Here is a 17,287-nt window from a genome sequence, read left to right as displayed (position 1 = left end):
GAGTCATCCATCCATCAGCTAACTAATTAATTAATTTATTAATCAAATAATGCATTGCAGCAACGTCATCCGCATCAGCGTGGCGCAGGACCACGCAGCATACCGCCGCCAGCACATGAAGCGCAGCATTATCCACAAAGAGGTAGTGGTGGTGGTGGTGCCGGCGGTGCAGGAGGTGGTGGTGCTGGTGGTGGTGGTGGACGCCATGGCAGTCGCTCGCATCATCACAATGCGCATCCGCATGAGTGGGATCGTCAGCAGGGCGGGCATTCGATTGTGCCGCTGCCCACAGGCGGAAGTCATGCCAGTCGCAATTCAGCTGCCAATCAAGCGCGACGCAGCGATGGACGTGGACCGCGTCCCAGCAGCAGTGGACGAGCACCAGGAGCAGCTGCAGCAGCACGTTCCGGGTATGGCGCCGAGCAGGCAACAACGGCAGCGGGCGCGGCTGCCATTGGTGGTGGTGTGCAGGCGGCCATTAGCAGCGGTGGCGTCGTAGCGCGTGCTCAGCTGCCGCTGCCAATGCCGCCGGCCAATGCACAGCAGCAGCAACAGCAACAACAACAACAGCAACATGCACTCTCACCGCAGCAACAATCTCAAGCGTTTTATGCGCCGAAAGGTGCGTTTCAGCCCTCGCTCGCTTAGCGTGTGACCCTGTAGCCAATTTGCTAGCCATATACACAAACATATATTTGATTTTGTTTTCATATTTGTGCAATTTTTCTCTCTTATTTTTTGCTCTTATGAAAAACTATAAATCAAAGTTGCCCATGCACAACGTTTTGCTTCAGTTCCACATTCAAGGCTTGTGAGCCAAGCAAACAACATTAATTTTATTTTATTCGAGAAACAAATGATTTAGCGTCTAACCACAGTGTAAATAGTTGTTGCCTGTTGCCACCACATGCTGCCACATTGGCTATTAATATGCAACAAGCAGCGCCAGCAGCAGCAGCAGCAGCAAGCGCCATTTACAACAATAAAAGACTAAACGGAATTGGAACACCAACAACCACAACTACAACAACAACAACAACTCAACAACATGCCATATTGTTAACCCCAAACAACAAAACATTGTCCATCAAATAGCTTCCCCAACAAAATAATCAAAAAACCATTACTGATATTCAAACAGAATTCGATATGCAATTGGTATGAACAAAAGCAAAGTTTCTCTCTTTTTTTTACAACTTTTTATTCAACTTGTTCTACTAAACGTGCCCCGCCCCCCTCTCTTTTTGTATATGCAGTCCTTGCTCTCTTTTTAGTTTTGTTTTTGCAGTTTGTTGCCTTTATTCTTGTATTGTTGTTGTTTTTGTTATTGCATGTGCATCAATTTTTGATTAACAATACTAATTGTCAAATATTTTATTTACTAAACACGGCATGTTTTTTGTTATTAACTAACTAAAACTAAAAACTTTTGTTATGCGTGTGTGCATGTTAATTTAAATTGTAGTCACAACTAATTTAACTTTTTGCATTTCTCTTCCTGGGCGCAGGCGTCGCACCACCGCCGCCGCTACAAGTAAGCTATAGTCGACCGACATCGCTGCATGAGCAACAGCAGCAACAGTTGCAGCAGCAGCAGCACGCCTACTCCGATGCCTATGCGGCTTTGGGGCGTGGCCAGTACGAGTCGACGACGCGGGCGTCCAGCGATAATAAAGTTTGACAACCAAAACTCAAATCGGAGCGCCATAAAAAATCCAAAGCAAAGCGACAAATGAAGCAGCAGCAGCAACAACAACAAATACAACAACAACAACCGAAATCAAATGAACTCAAATTAAATGTAAATGTAATTTTTATGCTAATTATTTTTATTTAAACATGATAGAAAGCGAAAATCTAAATTCATATGTACCAAGAGCAGCAAGAAAGCAAAACTGAACGATATTTTTTATTAAATTAATTGAACAAGCAAGCAAATCATTATTATTATAAATAATTAAAAATGCAAATTGCTATATATACATATAAATCTATATATATATACATATTTAACGATTGTGCGTACTTATTTACAAAGCGGCAACAAAAACACAAAATAAAAATGTATGCAGAAAAAAAAGTAAATAAAATAAAAGTAAAACTAAAAGCATAAATGTCGAACATTTACAAAGAAGTAATTAAAATTAAATGCGCAAATATATATATATATATATTCTGTAAAAATAAATCAAAGGGCTATCACACAACAACAACAACAAAAAGCAAAAGCAAAGCATTTAAATTGTATTTAACTTTTAATAAAGGCCAAAACTTTAATTAAAGCCGTCAAAATTGCATTTGTAAACTAAAAAAAAAAAGATAAAAATACATAAAAACACACAAGCAAATAAGCAGTCTATATGAAAATAAATTAAATTTCCAAGCCTCTTTTTTTCATCCGTGTAAAAAAATATTTTCAAGCGCTGCTGCAATTCCTTTCAAAGAACAAATGTTGAAAAAAACACAAACAACAACAAAGCGAACAATTACATCATAATTAAACATACACTTTTTTAGTTTTTATACTTTTAATATATAATTTGATATACCTATATATATATTTGTAACTTTTATGTGCGATTTTTTATTGTCATTCTTTTCGTATTAGGTTTAAAGCTTTATGTATTAACGAGCTGTTTGTAGCGATGCAACTGATTTAATGTTAAATGTTACTACAAATAGTTATATATCCTCCATAACAGTATGTGTATATTTTTTAAGTACTCGTAAATCAATTTGTTGTACTTTCTAGTTTATGTTTTTTGTTTTTGTATAATAACAAATATTCTGCTGACTGACAACATCGGTTGTGGGTTCCCTCTCTCTCTCTCTCATTGGTTTTTTGTCAAAACACACCACAACCACCACCAAAGTTCTGGAACCCAAGAACCACTCAAAGAAAGACAACATTAATAGTAGTAGCATATTCATACACACTTTCTCTGTATTTTCTTATTCTTTTTATTGCATTTTCCAAGCTGTGTGTTCTCATTGTTTTAAATTGTTTTCCTACTTTTTGCTAAACTGAACAAAACTTGTAAATATAAAGAAAGTCTCTAAGAAATCTAAGATAATTAACAAGCATACATTAAGTGAAAGTAACTAAAATTTAATTGCATATACAAAACAAAACAAGCATAAGTTTAAAGCAAAGTAATTACTTAAATTTATATATATATAATATACGTATTAAATTGACATCACAAATGCAAAGAGAACGTTGAGGATTTAACTATGATATTAGTTTTTCTAAAAGCAAGACAACAGTTGACAAAACAGAAACAAAAAACATTTAACTATTAATTTAATTGTATTAAATAATGAATTAATTAATTGAATTTAAGGCTAAAGACACTGCTACAAAAAAGAAGAATGAGCATAAGAAATGATAATAATAAAAAAAAAACAAGAAAACTACTATTTTATAAAATAAAAACCCAGCGCGTGTGTTTTCAATCATTATTATTTATTTATTGCCAACAACACACACATGTTAGACATATAAAAACACATTTAACATAATTAAATATTATTATTTAAGGCACTGTTTACAAAATTAAATATTAGGTACATTTATGCTTAAGAATTAGTATACAAACAATTGATATTTGGTTATGAAAAACATTGATTGGCAGTTGGTTCAAGTGCAGCAAACTATGCGCGAATTCGAGACGCCTTCTTGCTCTTGTCAGCCTTTGGAGGCGGTGGTCCGCCACGTCCGCCCTGCATATGACGATTGTAGATGCTGCAAAACATAAATTGAAATTGTATATTCAACATTTCTGTATATATGTAAGTGCATGACTTACATTTTGTATGTCTCTGTTTTCAGATATTCAATGACATGACTTATGCCCAGCAAGTACTGCTCGGCTATGGGATTGACCCAGGGATTCTCCTCCATTTTCATAACCGACTTGTTGCTTAGCAAATCAAGTTGCGCCACCTCTGGCGGCAGCACCTGCAGTCGATTATTCTGTATATGCAACTCACGCAGTCGCATCAGTTCGCCAATTTCGCGTGGCAGCTCCAACAGATCGTTGTCACGCAGTCCCAGAATCTGCAGATTCTTCAGCTGACCCAACTCCTTGGGTATGTACTCAAAGTCGTTGTCGCCCAAGTACAAAGCACGCAGCGTCTCCATGCCAAAGAAATTGCCGGGCAGCACTTGCTCGCTCAAGTTGTTGTAGGACAAGTCGAGCACCTCCAGCACTGGGAAAGCGCCAAAGCCGCGTGGCAAGTTGTCCAGTTTATTGATGGAGACATTTAATATGCGCAACTTGGGCATGGACGACAGCGAAACTGGCAGCTCGGTAAGCTGATTGTTGGAGAGGTTCAGTATCTCCAGATTCAGCAAGTTGGCAATGCCGGGATTGATGAGCGTGATTTTGTTGTGAGACAATGTGAGCCGTGTAATGTTGGACATGTTAACTGCAAATAAGTAAATTGTTTGTATTATCGAGTGCACAGTGTACTCGCATTAACAGCTGTTCGCACGCAACAGGCAGTGCAAGCGAGACAACCATAGCAGCTGCTGCCGCCCTGTTTGTATACATTTGTAATTTAAACAAACAATTTGAGTTTTTGCTGCCTCAAGTGCATATAACTTAAAAATGTGCTAAGACTAGTAAACGTTTATGTTATGCATTAACTTTTTATGTTAAAATGCAAGCGAAATGTGTTATGCTTTAGCCATAAACACTATAAATATTACATGACGTCATCGCAATGTTTGCGTGGGCTTTTATATTTTCCAACTGGTCGCATTTATTACTTACAAAGACCCGGCAACTCCTCGAACGACACTAGACCCTTGTCAACAAGGTCCAATTCGCGATTTTGTGTTTCACGTGCCTCATCTAATAATTTCTTTGCCTTCGACATTTTCGTGCGATTACAAACAAGTGTATACTAAATTCACAACTATTTCACTCTATATTCAAACCACTGTAAGCAACAGCGTGCGAACAGTGCAGCAACAGCATTTTTGAACTGGTGTAAGCGAGATGTTATGTGCAGACCTATCGAGCAGCAATTTGTATTATCGAAGACCACCACAACGGCTGCAAAACTGTAATGTGCATTGGTTTGTGTCAGGGCTTTTCACGTTTGTTGCTGCTAATATTTGTGGCTTAATTCGCTAAAGTGCGGCTTGTGTTTTGTGTTTATGAAGTGCGCGCTTTAAGGTGTCGAAGTTTATTAAAACGCCGTATACTTACATAGCCCTGGTAGCTCCTCGAATGACACCAATCCCTTGTCGACCAGATCCAGCTCGCGGTTGTGTGTTTCGCGCGCTTCATCTAGGACCTTCTTGGCCTTGGACACCTTGGCGTTAACTGGTAAGCACTGATTCATTTTGTTTAAACTCTAGTTACAATGTTGTATACAATGGTTTTTGAATGAGACTTGGCGCTACCAGCTGCTGGCTAAACTTTGCACAGTGGCACTCAAACTGTTTGAGATTTATGCCCACAGTTTTGGCAACTGTTTTGTTTTTGCAATTTTCACTTGTTATCCAGCGCTTTGCATTAGATTTCACAATATTGCGTGTCACTGGGCCACACAAATAATGCACTTGACCTATATTATGTGATATTTTTAAATCAAATAATAAATGTGGCAAAATTTAATGCAATCAAAAATATATAACAAACAACAGCAACACATACACTGCAGGCGCTACTGCAAAACAACAACAACAATATATAGAATTAATTACAAAAATAGCCAAAAATATAAAGAGCTGCGAATGCGTCACCTTTCGCCACGCGTGCCAACGACTAACTGAATAAAATAAAATAGATCATTTTAAGTTTACGTCGTTCCCACACACACAGACAGAGCCAACAAGATCAATCGCAAGTCTGTCGATGTCGAAGCAACTTGAGACGAGTTTGTGCTGTGTGCTGCTGATTTTTGTTTATTTTATTTTTGTACAAGTTTTTGTTTTTAGTTTGCAACCGGAAACTCGTTTGACAGCATTTGCCCCAAGCAGATGCTACGCAGAGCATAGAATTTGCTATATAACTAATACTCAATTTATTAGTTTTTTATAATTGAAAAAAGGCTGATAGCAGCATTTTATTAAAACAATACATTATTTAGTTGTTGACATGGCATTAAATAATAATTGGTTGCATAGCCAAATGGATTAGGAGCCAGCTCCCAGCGATGAGGCATGTGGCATGTGGCAGCTGGGGCTTCCGCTTAGTCAGTTAGCAGAATTTTTAATTACTTTATATTTTGTTTCGGCGCTCATTAGGAATTGTTGCTGCCGGCATTGGGTATATTCGGCATTTTGCATCTCTCCTGGAATCGCATTCATTAGTCATATTTTTGTTGTTCATATTAATTTTCGTTTTTGGCCTGTTGTTGTTGACTCTTTTTTCAAAAACAAAAAAAAAAAAGCCAACCAGCCAGCGAAAGTTTTGCCTTTTGCGCCTTGCGCGTTGCATAATTTCCACAATGCATTTGTTTTTTGGATGCTCACACATACATACGCATATTGCATAGTGTATGTGTGTGTGTGTGTGTGTATTTCCGCCAATATAAAATATGCAAAACAATGCAAACTCTCGTTGGTCAGCAGCAAAAACTTTTGGCCAAGCGCCTGCACCCGCAACAAAATTAATTTTGCTTTTCGCAACAGCAACAGATTTTTCGGCTACTAATGTTGCGGCAACACTGCAACTGGCACAGCCAATATAGTTTTTGTTTTAATTAACTTTTTTTTTTGTGTGTCCATCCCCCAAGTGTTTCTGAAAAAGTTGCCAGCTTTGCCAAATTGTGCTAATTTCTCAAATGCAATTAAATGTTTAATAATATGTGCAAGGCTTCAAATTAAAAGCTGCATGCGGTATTATAATAAAGTATTCCATTCACTAGGGCATTTAATTAAATTTATGGCTTAAGCAGTGAATTTACGCCATTATATTTCTAAAGCTCACACACTGTTTTAATTTCTTGTATATTATTCAATTTTTGCTTCATAATAAGTCGTTAAAAATAAATAAATGCTGCTCGCATGTTGTTAAGAAAATTTTAATAAATAGTTTGTTTTATTTAATTTTTTGCTATAAGAAACTTTTAAATTTCTCAGTTAATCAAAGGGAATTCAAATCATTCTTATTCTTTTTACTAAATGAAATATTTCTGTTCAATTTATGAACTATTTGCAAATTGTTACTAGTATAATTTTCAGCTAAATGTTTGGTTAGGCAATTTATATTTTTTTTCTCAAAATAAATTAAGTGGAAATACCGCATTGTTCGCCATTGCCAATCGATAGGCGCAAAACCCTCTCTTTGGGTGGTGGGGCGGTTTGAAAAACCACAATGCATGAATTTATTTTGGTTAGCAAAATTTTCGATTTTCTGCGTCGCACAATTATGAAAATTTATTACCTATGCATTATTTATGCGGCGCAAAATGCTGTAGCGGGCCTTAAGTATCTGTTAAGTTGTCCGATTTATATGCTAATGTGCAGTAAGCAGTCGTAATTCATTGTGTATTGCTGATTCGCATAAATTACAACAATATTCCAATGAATTGTAAAATATGCAAGTTAATTTGATGCACAAGATGCGGGCGACTCGGAATAAATGACTCAAAGGATTTCAGTTTTTCACGCAAGGTCATGCCCAGTTGACCGCAGCAAAGGCAACCGACGATGAATGTACTGATTGAATAACTCGTTGGAACAGAAATATAAATGACAGACACGCCCCCGCTGCCCCCTGCCCACTGCCGCTGCAAATTGTTCAGGACACACTCAACTCAGTTGGCAATTTTTCAGTTTCGTCTTTTATTTACATTGGCTCAGTACCAGCAGCAGAGACTACAGACTTTAGTGCTGTGCCTTTTGCTGTCTGCTGGCCTAAGCCTGCCAAAAAGGATGTGCTCTCGTCCTGCCTGCCTTGGGCCTCAGGCTCGTCGCCGTTTGATTTACTTCAAACAATTGGCAACATCATACATCAACGATTTGCTGCCAATTTTTTGTTGCTTGCTTTCCTGTGTTTTTATTCTTCAGCTTTATTTCGCACAAATCTCTATGCAAAGCATTCGAAACAGTTTGTTGCTCGGTCTCTTGATTTTTATCATTTTGCTGCTTGTTGTTATTGTTGATTCGCTTGTACATTTTCAATCAGTTTTCCCAGCTTTTCGTTGTCCAATTTAGCAGGCTTTGGTTTTGCAGCCAACGTCTAAGCCTTGGTCCGTACATGATTGGCAAGCTATGCTTGCAGTTCTGAGTACTAAAAGCTTTTGCATTCGCTTTTCGGCATTTTAAAGTTGCCCTAAACATTTAGCAATTTACATTTTTCATTTAGCCCAGTGCGCTGTCAAATTTTCAATGCGGCAACTTACAGCAAATTTTCGCAGCCGCCCTCGCTTCATATTTTTATGCATGCAAACTAAGAAAAAAAAACAACGAAGTTACATTGAAAAGTATAGAATCTTAAAATCCCGTGTACTTGTGCTCGTTGATTGCTTAGCCGCTGCTCCTTACTCGTCCTTTTGCTTGCCTTATGGCAGCTTTATTGATCGTTCAACTTGCATTTGCAATTCGGTTTCGATTTTTCTGCAGCCACTTTATCAATTTCGCCAATAAAAATTCAAACAGTTGAGTTGCTTTTTATTTTCTTTAGAGTCTTCGCTGCTTTTGTGTTTTTGCTTCGCAGCAAAACAAAATGCATTATTTATTATTGATGAGTTGAAGTTTGTGTAAAAAAAAAGAATCTGTTGTTGGCATGACAGTTAAATGCAGGGTGCAGTTAACTTTTATATACACTTTGGGGCTAGAGTGCTGCTTAAATTAAAGTTCAAGCTATTTAGAATTTAAGTGCGTACAACTACAAAAGTTTAATGCGTTTAATGCTGAGATCTTGCTGCTCATACTGACGTAATATAAGTTTATATAAACTTTTCCTCAACTTAAAGATTCACTCAAACCTGATTTTAAAAACATACAAGTGCATAAAACGTTGAGCTTGGCATAGAAATTTGCCTTCACTATATAAAATTGTATACTATAGTACTTATAAGCTTTTAAAGCTTAGCTAAGCCTTAAGCTTATAATTTCTTATATTATAATGTTAATTAACTTATCTTGCTATTCTATACTCATAAATTCGTTTGAGCCATGCCCGACATTTAATCGAATTTGAAACGTGTTTATTAGTTCTGCAATTATGAAGTGTGAACAATAATTGCAACATGTTGTTGCTTGTCAATTCAGCTTGTCAAAGACTTTGCTCACACACACACACGCAGAAACACACTTACAACATGCAACAAATGCCAAACTGTAGTCCAAAGTTTTTGCCACTGTCTTCCATTGTGCCTTATCTAGTGTTAGATCTCCCAACTCCAACTCCCAACTCCAATTCGAGCTGCTTACACACATCCTTTCAGCATTGACCGACAGGTGGACGTGTCTTGTCTGTTTCAATACTTTCTAGTGCTTTTGATTTTGACATTGCACATGGCGACATTTTGGCCAGTTGCCAGACAAATTAGAATTGGTGTGTGAGTTCAATGGAGCTGCTGGGCGTGGTTCATGGGCTTAATCATGAAGAAATGTTATTGTCTATGTCGCTCGTTGTTTCGCCTGATTGCGCAAACATTGCCCAGAGACATTGGAGGACAAGCCCATCTGCCGACTGACATGAAGTTCTTGTTGGTTGAGATTGTTGTAAGCACAAATTAAGATCTGATTGCAGATAGTTTAGTGACTGCTTAAATAACAAGTTTCTATATTAAATACAGTCGACTTATTGCCACAATGTTAGTCGATGACTAAATACATAACATTAACAATTATTTTCTAATTTAATTATTATTTAATTTCATCTAATATTTTTTGAATTTAAATAAATATATTTAAAAATTTTCTTGCAACTTAGTGGGTTAGCCAAAAACAATATTTTAAATATAAAAAGTAGTGAAATTTGGCTGAGCTTAGCTTTTATATTGTTAATTTAAAATAATAATAATTCATTAATTAAGTTTATCTCTGATTTGCTGCTTTAAGATTTAAATTATTCACTTTTTTTTTGTATGAACAACAATTAATTAGACTAAAAACATAACAAGCAGTGTAATTCAAACAACAAGTGCCAATTAAACAACACTGAATAAATCTGTTTTACAACAATAATTGCAAATAATAATATTTATGTATATTTAAATGCAAAGCCTGCAAACAAAAAAGCGAATCAATTTTAATTAAAGTAAATATCATTAAATTACAAAGCTTAATATCAAATGATGCAGAAAAAAAAAGAAAAGAAATTAAATTTATGCGCTGGCGAATTAGTAAATACGCTAACATTTGTTTATTGTTAATTGTAATAAATGTTCAGTCAAAGCTTTTCAGTTCACTATGCGCATTTGAATTGAAAAGTATTTGAATTTATTTGTTTGTTGTTGTGCATGTTTGTCTTAAACTTTTTTGCGCCATAATTATGCACAGTCATGTGCGCATAAATAAATCATATTTTTTTATTATCAATTTGTTGACAATTATGAATTTATTAGCTAGACAAAGGCGAGACCACAACTGAACACAATGCAATGCGCATTGTCAGCTTACAATGCGATTAATTAGCGTTAAGTTTATTTTGGGCTGTGCTGTCAACAAATATTTAACTGCTCATTAGTTGCGCATAATGCTTCATAACTAATGTTAGTGTGAATGCGACAGGCCCAGCACAACAGCCGCAGTCGCAGTCGCACTGTACGCATATTACGTATACGCCGCATGCAACCACAAACAGACAGAGAGACACACACACACACATAAAGAGAATGAAGCACCTGCCCGTCTAGAGAGCGGGCTCATTAGAATTCAGTTAGTGTCGTTGTCGCTCGCTTGGTCTCAAGTTAACTCTGTCTTCAGGCAAGCCACAAATTGTCTGCATTTGTATGTGTGTGTGTGTGTGTGAGAAAAAACTACTTGTTATGCAGTGCGTTTAACTTCGTTTAGCTGGGCGAAATGTTTCAGAACTCGTTAGAGCCAAGTCACAGCCTCCTCGCCAATAAAGCGAACAGCATAGCTCGGCCCGTTGTGCAGCCTTAGCCTGGCAGCTCTAATCAATGTGCTAGTCCATCAGCTTAGATTGACTAGACGCCTAGTCTAGTAGCCTCGTTCCAACCAACCAGCCAACCAACCAACCACACATGAGTCTGTCATTTATTAAACATTAACTGTTGCATGACTTTCTAAAATGCGTAGTTAACGCTTTGAGCTCAAAAATAAATCAACAAAAAATAAACGACAGCATTACATTTAGTTTCTAAAATAAAAGAACTATTTTTGTGCCTCTATCTTTTCAAAATAGAATTTTATTTATCAACTGCAGAATTATAGCAATATAAACATTTTAAATGTTGCTACTATTTCCTTGCAAGCTTAAGCAATATATAAATTATACTTCCTTCAACTATTGTTATTCATTTCACAAATTTAAAGCACTCAAATTTCTCTCTCATTGGCATATTTTATTATTTATATGCACATATTGCTTTGCTTTTCTAAGCAATGCTTAAATTCTAAATCCTTCCACTATTGTTTGCATTTTATTTGCCGAGTCTTAAAACTATAAAACTTCGCTCTGATTGGCAAAGCAACAATTACTGTTGCTGCTCTCAGCTCAGCTGCAAACAAAAGCTGCTCCAAATTTTAAGCTCTTTAAATCAGATCAGCAGCGCTTTATCTACATATATACAGTCGCACTTGCAAGCCAATGCAAAGCTGACGCTGCTCAATTTAAAGTGCTCTGATTTGCCAGTGAAAGCCACACACACACACACACACACACACACACACTCATATACTTATCCAAACACATGCATGTATGTCTGTGTGTGTGTCCAACACGTTTTTCTTTGTTTGGTCTTCATATAGTTGAGCCAACAATGCAGCAAGTTTTGCCAACACAGAACACGGACTGAGGCAGGAGCGAGATAGAGTTAGAAAAAATATTGTAGCATAATTTTCGGCGCTAACAATACAGCAGCAGCAGCAGCAGCGACAGCAGGGCGAGCTGACTGTGTGTGGGTCCAGGACCAGGCCAGGCCAGGCCAGGACAGGACAGCAAGGCGGACACATGGCATATATCAGCACATGCATTCATAAATCATATTCTGCAGCCAGAGTGCAGCCAGGCAGGCTAACAGGCAGCGCCAGGAAACGCCAGGAAACAGGAGCAGCAGCGTAGAAAAGCAGCAGCAAGCTCTCGCTCTATATATATATATATATATGTGTGTGTGTGTGAGTGTGTGTGTGCCGGCTATTTTAAGGATATTTATACTGACAGCGGATTTTTGATGGAAAAACTTTTGTAAATTGCTTTTAACAGAGCCAAAAGTAGCCTCATATACAGCTAAAAATAAAAAAAAAAACCAAGTAAAATTGTTGAAAATATTTGTAGCCTTTGGTGCTGTTTGAATTTTTATTTAAAGGATGTCTGCATCCTTTGCGGCCAGTGTTTGCTTTGGCCATGCACATTTATTAAATCGACTTCACATTTTTAATGATGCATACAAAGCCGCCCCAAGAAGGGCAAATAATGCACGCCCTCCACGCCCACAGGTCCTTCTTATGCTTTATTGTTTGGCTTTGTTTGCTTGTTTATCGAGAACACAGGTCTTTGTCAACGTAAATAGCCTTTGATTGGGCATTTAATGCGATATTTGCAAAGGATACAAAGTCAAAAAGCTTATGGCACATGAACAATTGTGTTCAAGCGAAAACATTTCGCCTCGCATAAAGTTAATCCGATTAATTAGTTAACGTCATATGCAGTTTTCTCTTTGGGCAACTGATAAAACATTGCTTTGTAATTTAATTAATTTAAAATATTAAAGTCATTAAAAGAAAATCAGAATAAATGCGCATTTAATTGCTTCGCTTAACCTTTGTGCAATTTTTTATGCGCTGCTGGTATTTATATTCGTTTTAAATCCATTGAAATGCATAAATTTATTAAAGCCATAAATAACGCATTAATTTAACAAATTAAATGCATTTCCATTTGTAGCACTTGCTGCAGCAAATACTTTAAATAGTTAAAATGCCTGTGGCAGCCGCACAAAGTTTGTTTAAACAATTTAACACTTAGCATATTGCATTCGCATCCGCATCCGCATTCGCATTCGATTCGACAATCGGACAATTGCAATTGAAAAAAGACATAATAATTGAAAATTTACCAATCAAGAGTGCAACAACAATTGCGAAATTTTATTAACAAACAACAAAGCAAAATTCAAAAGCTCATAATAAATGACCAAATATTAAAATTGAATCAAAAACCCAGCCAAGCCGCAGCAATTCAAACGAAAATGCAGCACAGAAATAATAAATAAAATAAAGCGTTCCGATATGATGGCAGCAGCCATTGGTTGTGTGCAATTTGCAAATATTTGTTGCAAATTCAATTATTTGTGATATGGCTGTACAGTTGTTGTACATGTGTGTGTGTGAGTGTGTAATTGTTTAAGCAATTTATGCTAATTTGGTTGTGTGTGCAAGCGATATCAAAATTTTGTGGCGGCCGGTCAATTAGCTACGATCAAGTGAGCAGTCAGTACGGTGGCGGTCTGCCAATTAGCTTCGATCAAGTGAGCAAGCAGTGTGGCGGTCGGTCAATTATATATCCCAGACACACGCGCTTGACTGATCTGCTGTTCGCTGTTTTGTGTTTTTGTGTGAACTTTAATTGAGCCTGACCCAAATGCACAGTGTGCATAAATTAAAGCAAACACTTGGCAAATATTTAACATATGTGATTTGACAAACAGTCAGCGAGCGAGCGAGCGAGCGAGCGCTAACTGTGTAAAGAGCGTAAAGAGAACAGGGAAAAACAAACTTATCTCATATTAATGCAATTTAACAGGGCGTATGCATAATATTTAGCTAAGCCAGTTGCGAGTTAAAAGCGGGCAGCGGGCCAAGCGGCCAGCGTAGCAAAGCAAAACTTAATTAAAAATGTGTGCGCATAATTATAACTATATTTAGCATGCAGCACACACACACACACACACACACACACACATATGCAGATGTGCATTAATTTTGCATGCAGCAGCTGCAGCACACAAAGGACTACAAAAACAAAAAAGCAACACGGAGATGTTGAATAAGCGCGTGTTATAGTTTTTTGTAAGCGCGCATTTTTGGGGCGTCGCTGATGATGATCCTGCGCCGCATTTTGTCAACACACACACACACACATTTAACTTGCAACATGCGCTGGCAACGCTTCTGCCCTGATGAGCGTCAGCAGTTACCGTAAATTATTTTATTTATACCGTTAGTCAGCAAGGGCTAGGGGAAAGGACAGTACAGCACGGAGTAGGACCAGGACCAGGACCAGGACCAGCACCAGGAGCTGTTGCCGCATCTCCTCGGTGTCTGTCTGTGTGCTTGACTTAATAAAATAAATTTAGAAGCTGGCTGACTAACGCACTCAAACCCCCCTGCAGCCACGCCCCGTTTGCATAACGCCTCACTTGGGCGCGCCGGTAAAACGGCAAAATGTGCATAATGCCTGTGTGTGTGTGTGTCCCGTAGTGTGTATCTGTGTGTGAGCTTCCCGTTTATTATTTATGCATGCTGTGCAACATTTTCACCCAGCAGCTGCACAACAAACGAAACAACAACAACAACAACAACATTGCTTGCCGCACGGATTTCTTTTTTACACAGATTGGCATGCTGCTCCACTTTGGTAAACATTTTTTTGTCAATTAAAATATAAAAGGAGTAATTAAATTTAATATGATTAACTTGGTTCAATTATCTTTGACATGAATTCTAAGAATCGAGCGAAAGAGAGCAAATTTTAATTAAATGAAGGAAAGCCTCTGAACTGATTGAAATATTGTATTCAAATAAAAAAACATGAACATAGAGAACAATTTATTAATCCTAAAAAATTCATCGTTGATTTTGCTCTATGATTTTTTTACGCTTTTTCTTTAATTTCAATTGTGTTTCATTTTATACATTTTTTAATTATAGAAAATGAATAGCATGCAGTTGTAGAACATTAATTCTTTTATTCTAACTCATGTTAGGCAAATATGTATTAATAATTTAATTAAAGTATTCAATGCTCAAAGTCAAATATCTCATAAGAAATATTTTCAAGTATTCGAATTATATTTTTTAATAGCAATGCTCTCAATTTAGCTACTAAAAAGAAAACTAATTTTTTGCTTAATATTGTCGCCGCTATAAGTGTTGATAAATATTTACAATAACCAATTTAAAAGTTTAGTTTGCGCTGTTTTTTGTTTGACTTGCAAGTAGAACATAAACACGCATTGTTTTTTTTTTTGCTGCTGCTCTGTGGCTTTGTTTGAGTTTCTTTATTTTCACAGAAAAAAACAAGTGGACAGGTTAAAGGTGGGCGCCACCAACATTTAAATACACTGTGACTAGGTCGCAACAAAAACACGCATGCACTCACAAACACATAACACCTATGTAAAGAGTCAGAGCTCGTTTTCGCTGTAGCGTCACTGCGACCCGCCGCTGCGTCGGCAGCGACGTTTGTAGGGCGCGTCTGCACGTGCACCCCGTTGTCTATATTGAAAAGAATGGAATAATTCCTAAGTTATTATCCGATCGTTCGAAATTTTCTCACATCGTCGATAAACTATGACTAGGCAATTTTGTGATTTATTTCAGATTTTAAAAGTTTTTTGTACCTTATATATATGTTTTTTTTTCGATTTGCGGGAGGGGTGGAGGAAATAAAAAAAATAAAATAAAAGCGAGTGGCAGTCTCTAACATCACCTACATACCAAATTTGTTTGCTCTAGCTCTTATAGTTGCTGAAAACACCGCACTCATACAGACGACGGACGACGGACGGAACGGACGACGACAGTGCATATTCGACTCAGCCCCCCTCGAGCTGATCAAGAATATATATACTTTATAGGGTCTCCACGCTCCTTCCCTATTACATTACATTGAGCAAACTTCACATACCCTTCAATTTTTTACAAAAATGTCAAAGTGTATAAAAAGAATATGAGAGTCAAAAGTTTTGTTATAAAAATGCAGCAAGCAAGCAAACTCCATATACACGGGTATATAAAATGCATTTTTTTGTTCTTGACTTGTGTGTTTTTTTTTTTTTTGTGTTGTGGCGTGAAAGTTTTAAATATGATTTTATTTGTGCGGCAAGTTGCAAGTTGCGGGTGTTCAATTTGGTTTTTGTTATTTGGTTATTTTTTGCGGCTGCTGCTGCTGTTGCCTTTATGAGATTTGTTTGCTGGCGAAAAAGTTGTGCAAGAATTTTAAATAAACTACAAGCAGCTGAAATCTTAAACTTTAAGCTGAGCTGGGTGTCCTTTCGCTTCTATTTTTGTGTTTGGCTACATTTTCTGCTTAAATGCATTTGGGCGAACAGTCTCCGTCGTCGTCTCAAGTGGCTGCCAGCCTGTCCTGTTGCTGTCCTTTGTCTGCTGCTGAAACTTTCACCGTTTACTTTGCTACTACAGCACTCTAACTGCCGCTTGCCTCGTGCCGCTTGCCCCTTTAGTTCATTTTTTTTTTTTTGGGGCAGAGCTTGCTGCAGCGCTTTATTTGAATTATTGTAATGATTTACACTCAAGTGGCTGAGGCTGCAACATTGCTACGTGCCACGTGGTACAGTTGTGCACAGCTCCGTGCAAGGTAATGAGCTATGGGGTGTGAGGCGTGTCTAGCACTTGGTCCGCACACTTGTCTAACGCTTATGCTGATCTCTCTCTCTCTCTCTCTCTCTCTCTCTCTCTCTTTTGCTCGCTGCCTGTCACGGCTTGACTTGATGGCATCAAAGCATCTTTTTTTTTTTTAATGCAAATGCTAAATTTTATGTAAATGCTCAACATTTACAAAAAGAATTGTAAAGTGTGCAAAAAAAAAAAAAAAAAGAACGTTGCTTGATTGCATTAGGTAAACTTAAGTTTTGGCTTGAAAACGTTATTTTGCTTAAACGCATACAAATAAAAATAAAAGATGCACACACCTCATTCATCAAAAGCGCAATTAGCTTGCTAAATTTTTGTTACCAAAAACACATTATTAAAAAATATTTTTCATATAGCTATACAGTTGGAGTTACGGTATGTGACCCTGGGGTAAAAATTCATGATTGCCGCTTTCTATATGTAAGCTGACAGCTTTAGCATAACAAATGTCTATAACAATTTTAGTTTCCGCATTTTGCATGCTATATAAGCATTTAAGTAAATATAATTTTCAATCATTCAAAAATGTAATAATAA

The 17,287-nt window shown here is 37.2% G+C and overlaps 2 protein-coding genes across 3 annotated transcripts in view; one reads left to right on the top strand and one right to left on the bottom strand.

Moving 5' to 3' along the window:
- LOC108608381 (disintegrin and metalloproteinase domain-containing protein 10) overlaps window positions 1–2,172 on the top strand; it is a 109,621-nt gene extending 107,449 nt beyond the window's left edge. The window contains 2 exon segments of the mRNA XM_033294918.1: window positions 61–622; window positions 1,509–2,172. Of these exon segments, the coding sequence (XP_033150809.1) occupies window positions 61–622; window positions 1,509–1,681 (735 nt within the window). The 3' untranslated portion in view covers window positions 1,682–2,172.
- Window positions 2,173–3,546: 1,374 nt separating this feature from the next.
- On the bottom strand, window positions 3,547–5,606 carry LOC108600480 (ras suppressor protein 1). 2 transcript variants are annotated; one of them, XM_017988103.2, is made up of 3 exons: window positions 5,220–5,606; window positions 3,810–4,431; window positions 3,547–3,745 (listed from the first exon to the last, which is right to left on the bottom strand). In XM_017988103.2, the coding sequence occupies exons 1-3, from the start codon at window positions 5,353–5,355 to the stop codon at window positions 3,655–3,657; spliced, it is 849 nt and encodes a 282-aa protein (XP_017843592.2). In that variant the 5' UTR covers window positions 5,356–5,606; the 3' UTR covers window positions 3,547–3,654. The 2 variants fall into 2 exon arrangements, with proteins under 2 accessions (XP_017843592.2, XP_017843601.2); XM_017988112.2 differs by lacking the exon at window positions 5,220–5,606 and adding an exon at window positions 4,779–4,948.
- Between the last annotated feature and the right edge of the window lie 11,681 nt (window positions 5,607–17,287).

Source organism: Drosophila busckii, chromosome 2L (assembly GCF_011750605.1).
Source record: "Drosophila busckii strain San Diego stock center, stock number 13000-0081.31 chromosome 2L, ASM1175060v1, whole genome shotgun sequence".
In the NCBI taxonomy this organism is placed as follows: Eukaryota; Metazoa; Arthropoda; class Insecta; order Diptera; family Drosophilidae; genus Drosophila; species Drosophila busckii.
Note: the sequence above shows the minus strand (reverse complement) of the source record. Positions and strands in the feature narration are given on the sequence as shown.

What these genes read in the sequence shown, in the direction of transcription:
- LOC108600480 (XM_017988103.2), bottom strand. Translation starts at nt 5,355, where the DNA reads ATGAATCAGTGCTTACCAGTTAACGCCAAGGTGTCCAAGGCCAAGAAG. An exon ending in CGAGGAGCTACCAGGGCTAT is followed by an intron (nt 4,432 to 5,219) that starts GTAAGTATACGG and finishes ACTTATTTGCAG; the next exon opens with TTAACATGTCCAACATTACA. An exon ending in AAAACAGAGACATACAAAAT is followed by an intron (nt 3,746 to 3,809) that starts GTAAGTCATGCA and finishes TATGTTTTGCAG; the next exon opens with CATCTACAATCGTCATATGC.